This window comes from Helobdella robusta, assembly GCF_000326865.2.
Source record: "Helobdella robusta unplaced genomic scaffold HELROscaffold_16, whole genome shotgun sequence".
Classification (NCBI taxonomy): Eukaryota; Metazoa; Annelida; class Clitellata; order Rhynchobdellida; family Glossiphoniidae; genus Helobdella; species Helobdella robusta.
The window spans coordinates 98,600-120,081 of record NW_008703893.1 but is presented as its reverse complement, the minus strand read 5'-3'; the positions used below and the strand labels follow the sequence as shown (position 1 = coordinate 120,081).

Sequence of the window (21,482 nt, the reverse complement as noted above, 5' to 3'; positions counted from 1 at the left end):
TATCAATTCTTTCTTAATAATTTTTGAAATAAAAAAATTTTTAATCAAATAAGAATTAATTAATTAATCTATTGATTAGTTCTAATTAATGTTACTTATTCGAATGAAATGCCTAATATCGTGATAGTTTTGTTTCATTCAAATTATCGTCAGCATTACTACGTACGTACACCAGTTTATTGAACTTTTCTAAACATTTTACAAGTTGCTTTGGCGTAATAGTCATTAAGTATTATTTCGACATTTCAAATAATAATTTGCTTATTTTCGTGCCATTTGTTTTTGTTCATATTTAAAAAAATTAAATACTTTTCAACTTCCTTCTAAAAATTCCTCATGAAAAGTTTCTGCATGTGTATTCAACACTGGTCAGTCGTTAGAAAATGATGCAAAATCGTCCAATCCAGTTGAGTTTAACTTTAATCAATCAATTAGTTTGTAAAGCGTTATTTCCGCGATGTTCAACAGCGCTCCTCAATGAATTTTGAAAACAAATGGGTCTTGAGATCCGCTCTGAACTTCGTAAGTGATGGAGAAGTCAGAGAAGTAGGTAGAGAGTTCCAGAGAAAAGGGCCTGAAAAAGCAAAAGCAGATTTGGCCAAAAAGTGTTTAACACGTGTTAAGAAGAAGCGAGAACAAGAAGATGATCGTAAACCAAGGCATTTAAGTTCAATTAATTTATCTGATAAAACTTAGGAAATAATTTAGATTGAGACTTAAGCATGTATAATTTTAGGTATATGTGGTTGGTTGGTTTTAGGTATATATGTTATATTTAAACTTATTTAATTTAGCCTAACAATAGGCTTTTACATAGAGATTCTTTATCGTGTTGATATATATTATTTCGGCTCGGTTGGAATCTTTGTCCAGGCTGGTCATTTTGGGTTTATTGCCTGCTGACCTGACTCAAATACTCTTGTGCCGATTTCACTGACCGTTATATTTCTTATTTGGGGCTTTTGCGTTCTTGTAAATAACGAACTCTTCATAAATAGCGATTCGTTTATTATAACGCCTGTATGATCAAGCAATTTGCAAACGGCAGTATATATTAACATATATTTCATTATAAGTTGTATACTACCGACCAGGATGTAGTAAGACAGCTAGTTTAACGCTACAGAATTTATTTTTTAGGATTTTATAATTAGTTTAACCTTTAAAGCACCTATTTGCAATCCTACCTTCACTTACGTTTGTTTATTTGTTATCGAAGGAATATGATTGAAATTAATTATGTTCGTTTGTGGATTTAATTTAGTTAAATTTGTTTAGATCAATTTATTATTATTTAATTTATGCTAATCAATTTGTTTTTAAACTAAAATCTATAACCAGCCAACCGTTCAATTTCTTCATTCATTCTGACTCAGAATCATAACAGATAAAAATTTAAAATTAAATTAATTTATAATAATAATCACAATCACCGTCATCATTAAAAATGGAGAATTATGACGAAGAGCTGTATGACAACGTCTTTTACAAAACGCTTCAGCAACAACATTCCAATCTCTTAGAAATTGTGTCAGAGTCCAGTTGGATGGTTTGTTGGTTTTTTTGTTTGTTGTTAGTTGTTCTATTGTTTGTTTTATAATCTTTTTTGATTACATTAATGATTAATTCTTTTAATTATAATAATCCTTTTATTTAATCATATTAATCTTTAATCATATCAATTAAATTTTTATATTGAATTATATGGTTGTGATGATTTAACCTATGATTTAACTTTTAATGTTAATGTTAATTAATCTATTTGCATATTTATGAATGAACCATGCATGCATGAACGACATGTGTATTGCAGGCATGTAACTTTCTAAATTGATTCAGTTCTTGTTTCTTTATCAATCTATAATGATGTTTATAAAATAAACCTATCTATATTTTATATTCATATAATTAATTTATGTATTAATGTATAAGTTATAAAAGCAACTTATAATATAATAATCCAACTTTATATACTCTACTTGACTCTACTTGCAATGTTTCCAGGTGCTGATCCCCTGCCAGCCCTCCTTGGACTCCATGATGTGGACATCACCAGATTGCATCAGTCAGGACGATGTTGAGTCTCATGTTGTCAGAGCTCAGGAAGACGAGCCATCCGAATTTTATACTTTCAATAAAAAAGTCAGTAGGATTGTGGACGATTCAGCAGAAAAGTGGATGAAATATATATGTAATGTATAATTATTTTTAAGAAGCAAGTCACTTTAGATTATTTTTTCATGTTTCAATCAATTGAATAGTTTTTGTGATTTCAAATGGTTTAATTTTGCATTGTTTCAATCATTTCATCACCATCATCATCATTATCATTATTTTGATGATTAATCATCGTCATCATCATTGTCATTATTTCTTACTATCATGCTTCTTGATGCTACTGCAGTGTAGAGTTTTATCATTATTATTATTTGTCATCATCATCTTCATTATCATTCATTGTCATCACTATTCTTTGCTTCATTATGATTTTTGATATAATTGTACTTCATATTGTCATCAATAGTTGTTTTATTATCACTTCAACATATCCATCATTACATCTTTTGATGTTTCTCACTCATTGAACTATTACTACCTCATCCTCTACTCAATGAGATATGTATTTTGATAATTTCAACATACACAGGACAATGCAACTTTTAAACTTTAAAAAAAATCGCACCATTCTTTTATTCAGTGAAAATTCATGTTTTGAAATTTTTAGATATTCTTTATCTGTATATATTTTTTCAAGCACCATTTCTGTGCTAATTATTTCCAAAGTAAAATTTATTGAAACAGTTTATTCATTTTTGATTGTGTAAATCTAAACAAGTACCCACTCTAACTTAATTTCGAAGAAGTTACTTGGTTGAAATTTTGGGCTAATTTTCTTAAAAAAAAAACACCTCACTTATATACTGCACTCAACCATTCACTTTTTTCTTACTGGCTCAAGAAGTTTAAGGATAGATCAATTAAATATATCATCTCAATAAATAATATATATTAAATATATCTTTATAGAAAAATGAACTGCTCTTATGTGTACTTTCCCACACTGTTTTAATAATCATCAATATATTGTATTTGCTTCAACACTCATTATATTTATAAAGAGATGGATAGTTATTATTGTTTCAGTGCTAATCCTATGTAACAGCCTAGATAATTGTTTGTGTTTGGTACTGTTTGTTTGTTTGTTTTGCTTGTTTGTTTGTTATTTGTTTGCTTGTCCGTTTGATTGTTGTTTGTTTGTGTATGATGGTATGATATATTTTTCAAGAGACAGCTGAAATATGTGTGTCAAAACTTGTGAATGGTGTTTTATTTTTTCCTCATTACCTCCAGGAGCTGACCATCAAGTCAGGCCATGTAACCACTGGCAAGGGCTTTGAGGCAGCCAAACAAGTTTGTATTGTTTTCCATCCCTGTCTATATGTTGCATTAATTTTTATTTCTGTCTATGCTACATTATTTTCTGCTGCTGCGATACAATCATTCATTCAATCAATCCAATTTATGAATCAGTCAACCAATGAACTGACAACCATCTATTGAAATGAATTATTTAACTAAAATAACTAACAGTTGAATCAGCTGACCGTCTATCAATCAATCAATTAATCTATCAATAAATCAATCAATTGTTTAACTAATCAATTAAAACTATTCAATCCATCTGTCAACCAATCAACCAGGTTGACATCTTGTTCGAGGAGATGTTCTACACAAATGAAGATTCCAATTATAGAATCCTCTGCATCAGCGAGCCACTATACTGCACAAACAACAGCTGCAACAACAGCAACAACAACAGCAACAACAACAGCAACAACACCAATCTAAATAGTCGTAGCATCATGAGTAACTGCAGCAGTAGTAGTGGCAGTAATAATAGTAATTTTAGTAGTAACAGTAGTAGTACCTCTGTCAGCAGTACGAAATACAATGTTCCTGGTGTCAAAGAGGTCGATGTTAATCTGAAGCTTGGTGATTATTTTTTTTATTACTGTTTAGGGATATACTCGTTCATTTATTCACTCCTATATTCATTCATTCATTCATTCATTCATTCAATCATTCATTCTTTCATTCATTCATTCGTTTGTTCGTTCATTAATTCATTCATTCATTCACTCCTTTGTTCATTCATTCACTCATCTATAACAATATATTTTTTATATTTATGTTGAAGAGTTGAAAAGGACCAAGAAATCAGTAGACAGCAAGCCAATGTTTATGACATTTGAAGATAGCTGCCAATTATTGTGGGGATTTCCCAGTTGGTGTTGTGTTGATGCGTTGTTGTGTTAATTTGTTGATTCGTGGTTGTTGTTGTTGTTGCTGTGTTAATGTGTTGTGGTAATTTTGGTAATTTAATGTTGTTGTGTTAATGTGTTGTGGTAATTTAATGTTGTTGTGTTAATGTTTTATTTTGGTGATGTTGTGCTAATGTGTTGCAGCGTGGGTATGTTATATATATATATATATATATATATATATATATATATATATATATATATATATATATATATATATATATATGGGTGTGTGTGTGTGTGAGTGAGTTTGTTTATATATGTATATATAATTATTCAGTGCAACAAATTGAGAAAGATAAATAATGAAATGCCTATTTTTTTTTCATTATTCTCCCCTAGATGGCTCCAAGGTTAAAACATTCTTACAGAATGCAGTAGACCAGCTGATTAAGACATTACAAGATTACAACAACACCATCTGCAACTACTACCACAATAACAGCAGCTGCAACAACAACAATCTAAATAGTAACAACAACAATAATAATAATAATAACAACAACAATAATGATAATAATAACAATGGAAGTTATAGCTACAATGTCGATTCCATTTACGAAGTTTCAGACCCATATATTAATGACCTTATAGTTAGTCTGCTTGTTCTCTGTTGTAAAGTTCTTTTGTTTGTTTTTAATTCATTGTTTATCATTAACCATTGACTTAATTCTTATTAACATCATTATTATTACTATTATTATTATTATTACTGCGCCTGTTGCTATTATTATTGTTATTATTATCTTATTACTATTAATATTATTATTATTTTTGTCATTATTATTGCGCCTGTTGCTATTATTATTATTATTATTATTATTATTATTATTATTATTAATTATTATTATTATTATTTTTACCTCCAGAGTTAGCTGTGTGGTGACCAGAGCACTGTGGAGATAATTATTATTATTATTATTATTATTGTAGTTATAATTAATTATAATTTTATTATTCTGTTGATTTTCCTGGACAGAAGAAGGTCCAGTACATGTACGATGCGATGATGAGGTACCTGACGAAAGTCTTTCAAGCCGTAGGCATTCGCTTTTCCACTTTTAATTTGTTTCTTTGTCATTTTCTAATGATCATTTTTTGGATTTTATTCTGAGCCTGATTTTGCATATTTACGATAATTTGGTGGTTAATTAATTGCGCATATTTACTATTATTATATTATTATTATATTATATTATCATTTATTATTATTAATTATTTTTTAAACGTTTACATAAATTTTTTTTATGGGATAGAAAAAAATTAGTGGATCAAACAACTTGGGCCTTGCATTAGAAGTATGTGTGCATTTTTTTTAATATTCTGTACATTCATTTCACGCTCATATAATACCAATAATGTTAATAATTTGATGATAATAATAATAATAATAATAATGACGTCATCACATTGTCATAATCATAATGTGGTTTTTATATTGTAATCGTTATGACAGCATCGTCTTCGTTTTGTTACATCATTCTGTTGTCATATCACATTGCTGTGTAATCACCTCAAAACATCAACCTGACATCAATCAACCAACCAATCAATCTTCGTCTATCGTCCGCGACATCATTACATCATGTTATTATAACATTATCAACGTGGCGTCGCACTACACTACCACAACAACGTCATCACATCACATTATTATGACATCGTCCTGACGTCACATCGTCGCATTGCAATATTCTCATGACATCAAATCATCACAACAGCATTGTTACGACGTCATCGTGACATCAACGCATCATTATGACATCATCGTCACACAACACAATCGCATCAACACATCATTACAACAACATCGCTTCTCCTTCAGACGTACATGATGCATAGAATCAACAGAGTCCTGATGAGAATAGTCTCCACGACAACCAGAGGCAAAGATCGTACATTGAACAAGATAACAAGAAATCTTACCAAAAAAATTGAACTAAGACATCTGGGTATTAGCTCTTTCAATAGGTTAACTTTTTCTAAGATTCACTCGAATCCTCACCATCATCATCATTATCTCATTATTATTGTCATTACCTTCATTGTAAAACTATTGTCGCTATAACTCAGCATGTTGGGCAACGCGATGCCGTAACGGTAAGGTGCCTGGTATCGCTTTTGCGGTGACCTGGTTTGACTGCAAAGAGATCCACAGCTGCTACATGTAACGCTTGTGATGCCTTGTTTTACGTTCATTTACATACATGCACTGTTTGTTTGTGGCTGAACCCTCTGGGAAATATTGAGGAGAGGATCTTAAATAAATCTTAAATAATAATTAATTATTGTCATAATCATGATGTCATCTACGCTCTCAAGAATATTTTAATTAACCTTACCAACGAATGACAAGAACAGTAACTATGACAACAGTAAACAACAACACTAACTATGGCAATGATGTCAACAACTTTATTAACAATAACAACAACTACTACTACATTGAAATGACATCAACCACCACAACACTAACAAACTTACAACAACAACAATCACAACGACAACAGCAACAATCACAACAACAACAACATTAACAACAGGAACAATCACAACAACAACATTAACAGCAGCAACAATTACAACAACAACATAAACAACAGCAACAATCACAACAACAACAACAACATCACTAGGTTCAGCTTGGATCGTGCTCGCAACTTGCTGTCAAGTTTTTGTCGCCTGCCCTCACCGCCCTCCAAGATATACCAGCTGAAGAAGGTCTTCTACTCACTTATGTACTCAACCCCGTCCTCTACGGAGGCCACCATGATTCAGACAGGTCGGTACTTCATTCTTTTAATGAATGAGTGAGTGAGTGAGTGAGTGGATGATAGAATAAGTGAATGAGTGAGTAAGAATAGTAGCCTGGCCAAATGTGTAGAATGAGTGTTATCTTGCTGATCACCAATAAGCAAGTGCAGTAAAAGGGAATGACCTTTAACCTTCAACAGCGGCCGATACAACAGCAGCAGAAGCTGTGACGTCATCATCGACAACGACAGCAACCGTAACGACAGATGACCTGATTTGCATCCTGTCCTACCTCATCGTCCAATCAAATGTGTCGTGCTGGTGGGCCCACTTGACCTTTATCAGAAAGTTCTGCCTCTCAGAGGTCAAGGTCGACCAACAGTTGGGGTCAGTGCTGCTACTGATGTCAATGATGATGATAATGATGATGATGTGGTGACGATGAGAATGATGATGGTGATGATAACGAGAATGATGATTATGATGATGAATGATGACGACGAGAATGATGATGATGATGATGAAAAGAATGATGATGATGACGAGAATGATGATGATAATAATAATAATACTGATGATGATGATAATGATGATAACAAGAACGTTGATGATGATGATACCGTTAAGGATGATGGTGATGATGATGATGACGGGAATGATGATAATGATAAAACTGACAGTGATTATGATAATGATAATTAAAAGTGACGATGATGACGACGACGTTCATTTTGTGATAATGCAGCAGGGGAGCGCCAGAAAAATTATAATTTGTTAAGAGAATAAAATTTGAAAAAAAATTATTGAGAACCAATTTAGATTATCAGTTATAATATGGTATAAACGTTGAAATATGCTGGCCGATACTGTTGGTCAATAAATATTATTTATAAATAACAATTAAATAAATAATATTAAAGTACAATAAATTATAATTATTAATAATAAATAATTATAAATAGGCACCAATTTTTGACCACACCGACAAACACGTGACTGAGAACAACACTGCATTCATCCAAGAGTTCTTCAAAGTAGCATCTTTCCATTTTCTTTTACATTCGTTTTGACTATTACCTCAGCCTATTATTATCGATATAAAGATGCTTATTAATTTTTTATCATTATTATTATTATCATTATTATTATTATTATTTTAGTAGTTGTAGTAGTAGTATAGTAGTGGTTGTAGTAGTAGTAGTTGTGTTTTTTAATTTTGTCATAAATTGATTTCAATTTCAATATTCTAATACCATCTTGTAAACTCATTAAGAAGCTATTATCCATTGCACTCATATTAAACAGTATTTAATTAGCTTGAGTGATATTTGAAATGAAAATTCATTGTTTGCGAACCTCTCTCTCTCTCTGCCTTATTGATTGATGTTCGTACGTTTTCAGTGCCACCTGGTTTTCATATTTCACACATGGCATCATCATTTAACTCAATTTTGGAAAGTTATTTTTTTTATTATGTTACAGTCAAGTCATTTTTCACTTGAAACCAACTTCCAGAGCGTCATAGCCAACGACGTGGCTGCTCTGAAGTTTATGGAACTGAAACTCGAAACTGAGATGGCGAATAACGCCAGGAAAACCCTGCAACCTGAAACTGAAGATGGGATGATCTCCGAGAGGCTAACGTTGGATCAGAAGTGCCATCCTCTTTGTTCGTGTTCGCGCTGTTCACTCATCGACGAACAGGTGAACAAGTGGAACGATGAACATGACAGTTGTGAAACTTCCGTCAAGAAGGCAGCTCACGTGTTTAACAGCGCTGGATATAATGGTCTATTTTGATTGAAAATGTTGTGAATGTTTGTTTAGGATTTTTGTTATAATTTTGATCCACTTAGTTTTAAAGGATGTAATCTACCAACATTTTTTAGCCCTGCACATCGCCAGTTTCCTTGGTTACCACGACGCTGTTGACTGGTTGCTTAGCAACGGATCCAACATTGACGAGCTGACGTACGATGGTTATACGTCACTTCATCTGGCAGCTATGAGAGGGTTCCAAGTTGTAGTGGTTCGTATGTGGGTGTCTATGTATGTTGCTGTGGTTTGTTGTTGCTGTTGTTGTTGCTGTTGGTATGATAGTGTTGTTGATGTTGTTGGTATGATGGTGTTGTTTTCTTTGAATTGTTTTTCTTGCTTGTTTCATCATTAATATTCATGTGTTAGCTATCATTTTGTTGTCATCATCATCATCAGCTGCAGAGTACCAGTCATCATCATCAACACCATTACTTTTCCAGGTGTTGTTGTTGAGCCATGGTGCTGATGTGACGATCGTTGATAGGAACAACAACACAGCTCTCCACTTGGCTGCTCTCAACGGCCATTTTGAGGTTGGTCTGTTGCTGCCTGTGTGTGCGAGCCTCTGTGTGTGCGTGTGTGTGTGTGTGTGTGTGTGTGTGTGTGTGTGTGTGTGTGTGTGTGTGGCTAAAGTTGCGTTGTGGCATTGTTGCTATTTCTAGACTATCTGATCAATCTGTCAGTGCATTTATTTATAATACTTGATAAATTTTATTAACCAAATAGAGTAATGAATGATTATTATTCTTATTTTTAATTTTCAGTGTATTAAGGCTCTGATATTTGTCGACCAATCGGTTAAGAGGTTAAATTTAAATGCAACCAATGAGCATTCAGCAACAGCTTTACATCTGGCCGCTAAATGGGGTTATGGTGAGTAGAAATATGTTAAAGATAATGGTGACAATGATTAAGACGATGATGATGGTGATAGTGGTTGAGATAATTGATGCAAATAGAATGTTTGATGGTTTTAAATGCTGGTGATTTATTAGTGACGCCAACAGACAAAACATTTTATAAAACATAGTACCTACATTTTGAATCTTTGAAAAAATAAACCAATCAGTGGTCTTTTTATCAACAGTTCAACCAATCATAAACCACAACCATGTCTCAATATAACACACTCGTGATCATCAACTAACCAATCATATATCTCAATGACCAACAACTGACCAGTCAACAACTGACCAACCAGACCAGTTGACTCGTAGCCAACCTATTATTCAATCAGTCAATCACACAGCCCACACTCAATTAATGAATCGTCATCGATCAGACAACATTTGTAGCTGGTTAATAGAGTACGGAGCCATGTATCTGACGCGCGATCGCTACAATATGACGCCATCTGAAGTCGCTTCATCCTCGCTGCTTCATCGCATCATCCTCGACGCTGCTAACAAGCTGGCTGCTGAAGAGAAGAAGATAATGGAGATGATGAAGAAAGTGAGTGTTGCTGCAATAATTAGCAATAATCCAGATGTTAAAAAAATTTCACAGAAACAGAAGCTACAGAAAGATCGGCACAGGCGCTTGAAGTTAGAGGCACAGACCTCATCGACGTTGTCGTCGTCGTCGTCACTCTCATCGTCACACTCGTCACTTCATCTGAATGCAGATTCCCCCAATGTCACCCATCACCTCACCTCGTCACTGTCATCAACATCTCCAGCTCGCCATAGTAAAAACAGCACCACAAACTACAACAATAACATCAATAACACTAACAATAATAATTACAGTAATAATAGTGATAATAATAATGGTAATGCTAGCCACCGTCGTCATCATTATCATCACTTCCAATCCATGCCATCATCATCAACAACAACAGCAGCAGCAGCCGATGTGATGGTTAGGAATGGTTTCATCACGAGACTAATCAGTAATGATAATGATCTTCCGAAGAGGAATAAAGCACTCGTTTGTGGCGGTGATGGTGGTGGTGGTGGTGGCGGTGGTGGTGGCGGCGGTGGTGGTGGTGGCGGTGGAGGTGATTACGACGATGATGACAGTATTAAATTTTTTAACAACAACAACAACAACTTTAATAATAATCATAATAATAATAGTAATAAAAATTTCAACAATTGTAACAACAGCAGCAACAAGAATAATAATAATTCTAATAATAATAATGTTAGTAATGCTGATGAGGATAATAATTACATGGGCAGACACCACAACCTCTGTGATAGTTGTCATTACGTCTATCACAATCCTTCTCAAGCTCATAACATCAACGACAGCAGAAATCACATCAATAACAGTAACAATAACATTAATAATAATAAGCTACAAAGAAATTTAAATAATAATAATAATAACAAGAACATTGTGAACGACGATTACTTAATAACATCCAGCAGGCCTAGTTCTCTCCATACACATCATGGCAACAGCGTCTTAACTTTGTCTTATAACTCCGCCTCCGAACACGTCACTATAACAAGTGGCCATCCATCCTCCGTCCAATCGAGATTAGATCTCTCATCCATTCAATCAGAGGCGAGAAGAAATCCCTCCTCTATCCAATCAGGGTCGAGAAGAGGGCACGAGAGTAAAGTTGAAGGGCGAGGTCATTGTGTTAGAGGTCAGGATGACGTATTTAATGACGGGAGCGATCATTTTGATCACGTGACGCCGAGAAGCGATGACGTTGGTGATGTTTGTGGAGAGGATGAAGGTCTAAAATGTAGAAATTGTAACATCATACAAAAGGAAGGAGAAGACAAAGACGGTGGAAATAATGTAAGGAATAATAATGAGGTTGATGTGGATGCCGATGATGAAGAAGATGAAGAGGAAAAGGATAAACGCAATAGAGAATCTGTACTTAGTCAGAAAAATGAATTTGAGTTGAAGGCCATTCCGTGCCATCCACTCTGCCAGTGCAGCAAGTGTAGGAGGATAAACATTATACCTCCTCTTTGATTTTCCAATGGTCAAAATCACGATCAGTTAATTAATTAGTTAACTAATCAGTCAATTAATTAATCAATTAATTATTTGTTTGTTTGTTTGTTTGTTTGTTTGTTTGTTTGTTTGTTTGTTTGTTTGTTTGTTTGTTTGTTTGTTTGTTTGTTTGTTTGTTTGTTTGTTTGTTTGTTTGTTGATTCATTCATTTCTTCATTGATTAACTGATTGATTCATTTGTTAGTTAATTAATTTTATGATTGCACGTGTAGATGATTCCATTAAAGCATCATAGTTTAATAATCTCATCAATAATAATAATAATAATATTCAGACTTGAATGCTCGGTACAAGTAATTTTATATTTGATTGTTTAATTGTGTGTGAGTCCATGAACATGACATGGATAAATCATCATCTGTCCTTGGTTGTTTGTTTGTTTGTTTGCTGGCGTGTAGCTTGTTTTTTTTATGTTTTTAATCCCATTTAATTTGCATTGCTTGCTCTATGTTACAGTATTATGTCTATGTATTGGTATTGTATTTATATAATTTCTATAATAATAATGATAATATTATTGATTGTGTTTATATGCTAATTCTCGTGACTAATATTTGTTGTTGACAGTTTAAGAGAAGTTGATGATGATGATGATGATGATGATAATTAATGTTGATGATGAAGAGGATTATGACTTTTTTGATGGTGTTAATAATAATGTATGATGTTGTTCAATGCTGAAGATGATGATGGTGAAATGATGTTTGACATTTTAGCTCAGTCGGTAGAGTGCTCTATCTACCGTTGTTTTTGTTGCTGTTATTACTCCCTGGTCTGGCTCGAATTCCGTCTGTCCAAAACTCAAAAACTATTTAAAAAGGTAAGATTCCTGTATAGACGTGCATGTGTGTGTGTGTACTTCGTGGTGGCGTGAACTTGCAGCTCTCCTGATACGAAACTTGAAAAGTTCAGTTTCTATTAAATGAGTGAGGGACAGTTCGGAAACAGCTCTGCGTTCAGCAGGACTGTATGATAAAGAAGAAAATAGGTATTCGTGTCCGGAGTGTCAGTCGGAGTCGGAGATTTTCTATCTAACTCCGACACCTGCTTCATCACATATCTTATGGTGGCATCTACTTGATCGCTACAATAACGAGAGGGGGGCAATGAATAAGCATGGGTCTCTACAACGATGAGTTACAATACAATAAATACAACGAATAAGCATGGGTCACTACGATTATGAAATGATGATGCTAATGAGATGATGGTGATGATATTCGGCTTGGTATGATGGAAATGGTGAGGATGATAATCTGATTATGACCAGGTAAATGACCTGCAGATAGTAATGATGATGGTGGAAGGTTTTGAAATTTGTTGCTATGTTCGTTTTGCGGTGTAGTTTGGACGGTGAGGCAGATGAGGATTTTTTTTTATGTTGAATCGATTAGTCAAATACATCTTTTTTTTATTAAACATTTACGTTTTCTGTTGGATTAAATTCAATTAGATTTCAAAATTCAAATTAGAAGTTTCGCTTTTGAGTTGTTTCATATTTTTTACAGTTACGCGCGAACTTTTTTGCATGTATGTTCTGTGTGCATTGTTCTTGTGTATATCACAGTACAATCTTCTGAGGGATGTCAATAGAGTGAATAACATAATACTAATAATATTAATATATGAATGGATATGAATGTGTGTCAAGGTCGCCAACTACTGCACTATTTTAGCGGCAAACCTTTTTCGATGTAACTTTTTCCTGTTAAACTGTTGTTGTCTGCAATTTTTGCTCATCCACCATGTTTACTCTTAAATTAATCCCAAAACTGCACACTCTTGGTACAGAAAAATTAACAAAATGTTATTTTATATGTCGGTAGCTGCAGATTTCTTTCAAATTTGGATTCTATATGTGCGTGTGAATTGTTTTGTGTAAATGTTTGTATGAATTTACATATTTACATATGTACGTGTGAAGGCCTGTATTTATGTGTGCATAAAGTACGCATTTAAATGCAAGTGTATTTTATATTTATTCTTCGTTGTTTTATAATCTTACACTTGCAGTTCATCATAGTCAGTCATTTTGTATTATAAGGAAATCGTTCGTTTCAAATTTTCAAAACTTATCCAGGACATTGCTATTGTTTTTTCACACTTTGTAATTATTTATTTGATCATTTTATTTCGCGATTTTTATAAAAAACAAATTTTTATTTACCTCTCTTAAAAAATCCTCTTTTGTTATCATTCATTCACTACGTACAACAAATGCAATTTTTACTTTCATTGTGATTTCACTCTTTCATTTAGATTATTTTTATTTATTTCTTTCTTTCTATCTTTCTATCTATCTATCTATCTATCTATCTATCTATCTATCTATCTATCTATCTATCTATCTATCTATCTATCTATCTATCTATTTATCTGTTTGTCTTTTTTTCTTATTTTTAACAGTTTTTTCAAAATTTTTTTGTTTAACACATTGATAGAATTTTTATCAAAAACTTTAAAATTAATAAAAAATATTTTTTGTTTTTCATTTTCCAATTTTTATTTATCCAATTAATTTTTTCAATGAGTGAGGCAGCAGAGATGTGTGTGGAGCGAACATGACGATCAGTTTCTTCAGGTACATTCAACACGATTGAGTGATCAGTTTGAAATTGTTGCCGGTTGCTCACTTCTTTTATCGGACAGACCCAAATGTGTTTTTGGCCGAATTATAAATTTCTGTTTGGCGGCCGGCATTTAAATGTTTGTGTGCTTGAATTTCAAACGAGCTATGTTTTTCATCAAACATGTCAGTCGTCTAATGTTATTTTGATATGAAAATAGTTAGAAGCCTTGTTTCTCAAAGGTCTACATATTATTTTATTATTAATAAGGGTTTGCAGTTTGTTCGACAGAAACACTGATGTGCGCGATAATGTCCTTTCTTGTGTCTTATTCAGAAATTTATGATTTCTGAAATGTATGTTCATTTGCTAGTGGGGTTCAATATGCGTTAAACACGTACTCGTCCTTAAACATCCCTGTAGCTTGCCTCTTTAAAATATCCTCAAATGAACTCCATTCTCTATCTATATAGTACGATCTCCGTATTTTAAGTTGTTCGTTTTTGAATCTGTTTTTCAAACTTTCCAGGTTATTTCATTCTGTCCGGATGAACATTAGTTTATATTTCGTAAAAATATGGGAGATGATTAGCTGAGATGCAGGCCCGATTAAGTTGAGCCACAAGTGCAGTTGTATTTATTCATGAAAACTATTGCTCATTCATTCTTTCATTTCGGTCATTCTACCGATGGTGACTTCTTTTCATAGCAGTTAACAAACTTCGATGGATTGTTGGATGAAAATTATCAGGAAATTTAAGATTTCTAATACTTCGTGCAAAAGATGGCCACCTGACGACCATCAAGTCACTATTGGACATTCTTCAATGACCAGTCACCGAGTCAGATTGATCGAATGAACATCAAACATTGAAACTTTTTGAACTATAAGTTTATCTATCGATAACTTTCAGACTCGTTTTTTATGAGAGCGCCGATGTGAGACCGCTTAACTTAAATGAAAATTAATATAAATTAAAAAACTCCTTTTCAATGCTAAGTGGAAATAATGGAATGCGCGAGTGGGTGAGTTGTTGTTTTAAGGTCACTGCGGTATTAATGCGGTATTAAATATAGTATGATGGAAACATCGGACGGTTTCATCATTTCATATGAGTGAACAACTTTCATCCGTTTTACAAACAAATAGGCTCTGAAGTTGAGGCTATAGTAACATATTTCGATGGTTTGTTAGAAGACAATTGTGAAGATGCGAAAATGAAAAAAGCTTCCAGGAGAATTAATTAATTAATTAATCACTGGTGCTGCAAGTTATCTCGAGGCAGGCGTAGTTGTTAAAAAAACTTTCTATCAAAATGTGCAAGATAAACGATGCTATGTTATTTATAAGAAAATATGTGAGTATATATCTATAAATTTATATCGTACACCCACTCACACCCTCACTCATACCCCCACTCACACACACGCACACACACATATATAGATGTATATTATATAAGTGTGTGTTGTATGTGTGTGCGAGTAGCCTATTAACAGGACATCCAGTTTACAACAGATCTGCATTCATTCATGCATACACTCATATCATGGACGTCTTATATGACGTGTATATATATATATATATATATGTGTGTGTGTGTGTGTGTGTATACGTGTATGCGTGTGTGTGCTTGTGTGTGCGTATGTGTGTGTGCGTGTGTGTGAGGGAGTGTGCATACAGACAGATATTCTTATACATATATTATATATATATACTTATTATATATGTATATATATATGTGTGTGTGTGTGTGTGCATTAAACGTTAAGAGTGAGTCACACACATGCCTGCCACATTCATGTGCACAGCTTACATTTACACACACAAACGTTAATCACGTGATCAGATGAATCATCGTTCGGTATCGAAAGCAGGCTGGTTGATTAGTTAGCGGACGAAGGCTAGATGCCATGTTTGTCCGCTCGCTGATCTCTTTGTTTCCATTCTTCGGTGTGTGTGTGCATGTGATCTGTCTGTGTATGTGATGTTGAATGTGTGTGATGGTGAATGTGTGTGATGGTGAATGTGTGTGATGGTGAATGTGTGTGATGGTGAATGTGTGTGATGGTGAATGTGTGTGATGGTGAATGTGTGTGATGGTGAATGTGTGTGATGTTGCGAGTTGTGAGTAGCTTATGAGGATGTTAGTTTGTAGTTGTGTAAGTATGAATGAATAAATGATGTTTGTGTTTGGGTTGTGTGTAATTTTTTCATCGTATGCGATGTTGTGCTTCTTCAATTTAGTGTTGTTCTGTATCACGAACTTTAACTTGTAATAAGGTTGTTGCAAGGGTCACTCAAGTCGTATGTTTATGCCGGTGTGAGTGATGATGTTTTGTTCAATTCTAATGTTGTTTGCATACAAAGTGGTTGGTTGTGTGTGGTTTTGTGCGTTCAAATGTACGTGATGTCATTATACGTTGATGTGTTTGTTGTAAATAGCATGATGTTATTTACAACGCTATTTACGCTCCACGTAATGTTATTTAAATGTTATTTACAGCGTTGTTTACCAGTTGATAACCAATTTCAGTCTTACTGTCATTCAGTTCTTTTTATCTAAATTGCGTCTGTTGTTTTTTTTTTACTTTTTTCAACGCGCTCTAATATGCGAAGTTATGTTGCTGCTGATTCGAAAAACCGCTTTAAAGCAGATGAAGACAAAATGAATGATTGATGGATTGATGGATGAATTAATTGATAGATGAATAGATGGATGGATGGATGGATGGACGGACGGATGGATAGATGGTTAAAAAGATGAAGTTATACTCTAGCCAGACAAAAACAAAACAATACAACCATTAAAACCACATCTCAAATTATGTATACATATATTTGTATAATTAATATACATAAACTATTTTTTGTGTTTAAATATATATTTGTTGGAAATTTTTATACTCAGACAGCTTTTGATTTGTGATTTTTAAATTTAGATATATACAATTTATTTGCGCCTTCGTTCAACTTTGAATTGCTTTCTTTTATTGTTAATCCATCCAATCATCCATCATTCATTCATTCATTCATTCATTCATTCATTCATTCATTCATTCATTCATTCATTCATTCATTCATTCATTCATTCATTCATTCATTCATTCATTCATTCATTCATTCATTCATTCATTCATTCATTCATTCATTCATTCATTCATTCATTCATTCATTCATTCATTCATTCATTCATTCATTCATTCATTCATTCATTCATTCATTCATTCATTCATTCATTCATTCATTCATTCATTCATTCATTCATTCATTCATTCATTCATTCATTCATTCATTCATTCATTCATTCATTCATTCATTCATTCATTCATTCATTCATTCATTCATTCATTCATTCATTCATTCATTCATTCATTCATTCATTCATTCATTCATTCATTCATTCATTCATTCATTCATTCATTCATTCATTCATTCATTCATTCATTCATTCATTCATTCATTCATTCATTCATTCATTCATTCATTCATTCATTCACTCATTCATACATCCACCATACTCCAACATCTTTTTGTTTTATAGAAGATTGGTGATTTAACATGCTTTTTGTAGGTGTGTATGTAGTTTATGTAAATTAGTATAAGCAAGTATACAGTACATGGGGCATCATGTATGTATGTACAAATACTAATGTACGTGTACATACATGAATATAAACGTCTGAATGTGTTTGCATCTTTGTACATTGTATTGTATTTGTATTGTATGCCTTGTGATTTCGTTCACATTCTGTTGTTCCTCATCAATACAATACACACTACATTATTCAAATAGAAACACATTCTCACGTAGGAATAATGAAAAAAAGAAAAATAATTATTATATAAGTAATAATAATAATATTAATAATTATTATTATAAATATTATAAATAAATTATAACAATAATAATATTTATGTGGCTATAAAAAAAACCACATGGAAAAATTTTAAAAATAATTACGTGAATGCATGTAAAGTAAAGCTCATTCATATGGCTGGTTGGCTGGCTGGCGCTCTGGTTATAAGAGGGCGTTGTATTGTACTGAAAGAAATAGTATTTGCTTGCCTGTCGTAAAGCTGAAGTTTATTGTGTCGTGAGTTGTGTGGGTTTGTTTTTTGTTGTCTCATTTAGATTGTAGTATATATACATAAATAAGTGTGTTGTGTTTTTGTGTTTTTTTTGTGTGTTTTTTGTGTTATTGTCCTGGTATGTTTATAAGCCTGTTTTCTTGTTTGTTTCACATTGCATTTATGTGTATGTGTTTTTAATGCTTGTTTTTTCTCGAAATTTAATGCAACTATGTTGGATAAAGTTTAATAGTTATTCCTTATTCATGGAGGTTTAATTTAACCTTTGACCTTTCAAATTCTCGGCGCTCAGCCACCCACGCACGACGTCATCATTCAATGACTATTATTATTATTTTGCTGGCAAACACTTCAACGAACAAGCTCACTGACGTTGGGATTCAGAGGATAAGAGACTCATGAACTCGCACAGAAGAAACCACAACAGATTAATATGCATACGGACAGGCTCATACGCAAACAAATACACACACGTAGACATATAGACAAAATACATATATGAAAACGGCGTTTATTCATTTAATTATTTATTTGTTCATTCATTTATTCATTCATTTGTATGTTCGTTTGTTCGTTCGTTCATTCATTCGTTCATTCATATTCTAAAAAGAAGACGTTACATAATTTTTAAAGTGGAATTTAAAAAATGAGCGCAAGATGTCATCGTGAGTACCAAAGATCATTTTTAAATACTAATTTAAAAATTAAGCACATTATTTTTAATGAATGGTTTCTACGTTACTTGACAACAAAAAAATATTTACAATTGTTTGTACTGATTGAAGACTATTTATAAATAGAAACTTTTAACACGTACGCAGACTAACCCAAAACACACACACACACACACAACACAACACACAAACATGCACGGAAATATATATATATATATATATATATATATATATATATATATATATAAATATATATAAACACATACATGGACACCGATATGCACATAGACACATGCACGCACACAGAAATTTATCCAAACGCACACATTTACACAGACATCCACATAAACACATGTATGCACATGCACACCTACATACATTCCACCATAAGTATATAAACAAAACCTTTATTCAGACATACTGTAAAACAAATACAAGTATGTCGAATGCTTGCAACCTACGCACGCCACTCCAGCACACACCAACATCCAACACACACCAACACACATCAGCACACACACACCCTGAAAAAAAACACTCCAACAAACGCACGCACACACACCAACACACACAGACAAACACAAAGACTCAACCATTAGTTAAACGAAAATTTTTATTTAAAAAAATTGTTGAACTTCGTTCTTTTTATTTGGAATAAATACAAATTCCAAAAAGTCGATAATCTGAAATTCTGACTCCCTACTGAAGAACAGTCTCACCGATTGTTTGCTTGTTTGTTGCCCGCTAGCATGTAAAAAATATAGACAGCCAACCACTGTATTTTTAGCGGTCACACTCATCAATTTTATGAATACAAGTTGGTCTGCGTAAATGTGTGTGTTTGGGTAAATGTCTGTGTGCGTGTATGTGTTTATGTGCATATCGGAGTCCATGTATATATGTATATATATATATATATATATAATATATATATATATATATATATATGTTCGTGCATGTGTTTACGTATAAGTTTGTGTGTGTTGTAACCAACAATTATTATTATTATTATATTTATTCCTATTTAATCTACAATGTAGTTATTATTATTATTTACAATTATTATTTATTTATTAGTTCATTTATGATTATTATCAGTGAATATTATTCATTATTATTATTTATTATTATTATAGTTATAATTATTTTATTATTCAAAGTTACAAAACCATGATGCAATACCACCACGGCGCTAGTTGTTCTGCAGTTGATGGCGCCACTGCTACTACTGACGCTACGGAATCGTCAAAACATAGTGATTATCGTTTATTAAGTTTATTATTGAAGACTCTGTGAAATGGTTTTACAGGCTATCTTATCTCTTATCTCATTGGGGAACAGTTCTGTTGTCTTACAAAGAGATGAGTATGAATTTAAATAAGTTAAGTGAGTGGAGAAGTTTATTTGGTTGTTGGTCGTCCATACGTAATTAAAATATGTTATCTATTTTTTCTGCAAGGCAGTGTCGGATGATTAATATATTTTTTTTAAAGAATTTGTTTAAAATAATCATGGTGTAATTAATTATAATTACGTATAATCACATCCTGACATCTATGCCAATCCTTTCATTCAATTTTAAAATCTATATCTGATATGGTTTAGTTAAAAAAAAAAGAAATATGAAATTATTATAATGTGTTATTTATGCTTCACCATTATCATACTGTAGAGAAACACCCCATTATTATTATTATTATTATTAGTAGTAGTAGTAGTAATAGTAGTAGTAGCAGTAGTAGTAGTAGTAGCAGCAGCAGCAGCAGTAGTAGTAGCCGTAGTAGTAGCCGTATATTATAATGTCTTTTTATGGCAAGTGACTGAGCCGCTTTATAACTGTTATGTATTTTTAATTTAAATACTAAATGTGACAACATTACTATCAGCAGCAAAGCGAGAGTTTTAACCGTTAGTAATTTTGTTCGGTACTAAGAGTATATATATAGTAACCCTAGTAATTGTTGTAGGGGTACTGTCATTTCTAATTATAGCAGTAAACATATACACATATATACCAATATATACTTATTATATATATATATATATATATGTATACATATAAATATATATATATATATTTATAATAACCACCATGTCGAATTTAGTAACCTTTCAGTTTCATAACAATAAAGAATGGAATGACGTAATTAGGTTGATGAGGATTTTGATTGTGAAAAAATCAAGACAATGATAATAACCTGATATATATATATATATATATATATATAAGTCATATATATATATATAGACACAATACACAATCATACATACA

The 21,482-nt window shown here is 32.6% G+C and overlaps 2 protein-coding genes across 2 annotated transcripts; both read left to right on the top strand.

Annotated features, from left to right (window-relative positions):
* Positions 1-1,447: 1,447 nt before the first annotated feature.
* On the top strand, positions 1,448-9,775 carry HELRODRAFT_169568 (hypothetical protein; the record flags this gene model as incomplete). Its single annotated transcript, XM_009015413.1, has 14 exons — positions 1,448-1,549; positions 2,005-2,142; positions 3,352-3,411; positions 4,201-4,285; positions 4,665-4,915; positions 5,302-5,361; positions 6,148-6,293; positions 6,959-7,104; positions 7,277-7,446; positions 8,039-8,110; positions 8,592-8,865; positions 8,966-9,105; positions 9,335-9,427; positions 9,659-9,775. 14 exons carry the CDS (start codon positions 1,448-1,450, stop codon positions 9,773-9,775), a joined length of 1,854 nt encoding a protein of 617 aa, XP_009013661.1.
* Positions 9,776-10,211: 436 nt separating this feature from the next.
* HELRODRAFT_169567 (hypothetical protein) lies at positions 10,212-11,834 on the top strand (the record flags this gene model as incomplete). Its single annotated transcript, XM_009015412.1, has 3 exons — positions 10,212-10,346; positions 10,401-10,665; positions 10,735-11,834. 3 exons carry the CDS (start codon positions 10,212-10,214, stop codon positions 11,832-11,834), a joined length of 1,500 nt encoding a protein of 499 aa, XP_009013660.1.
* Positions 11,835-21,482: the final 9,648 nt, after the last annotated feature.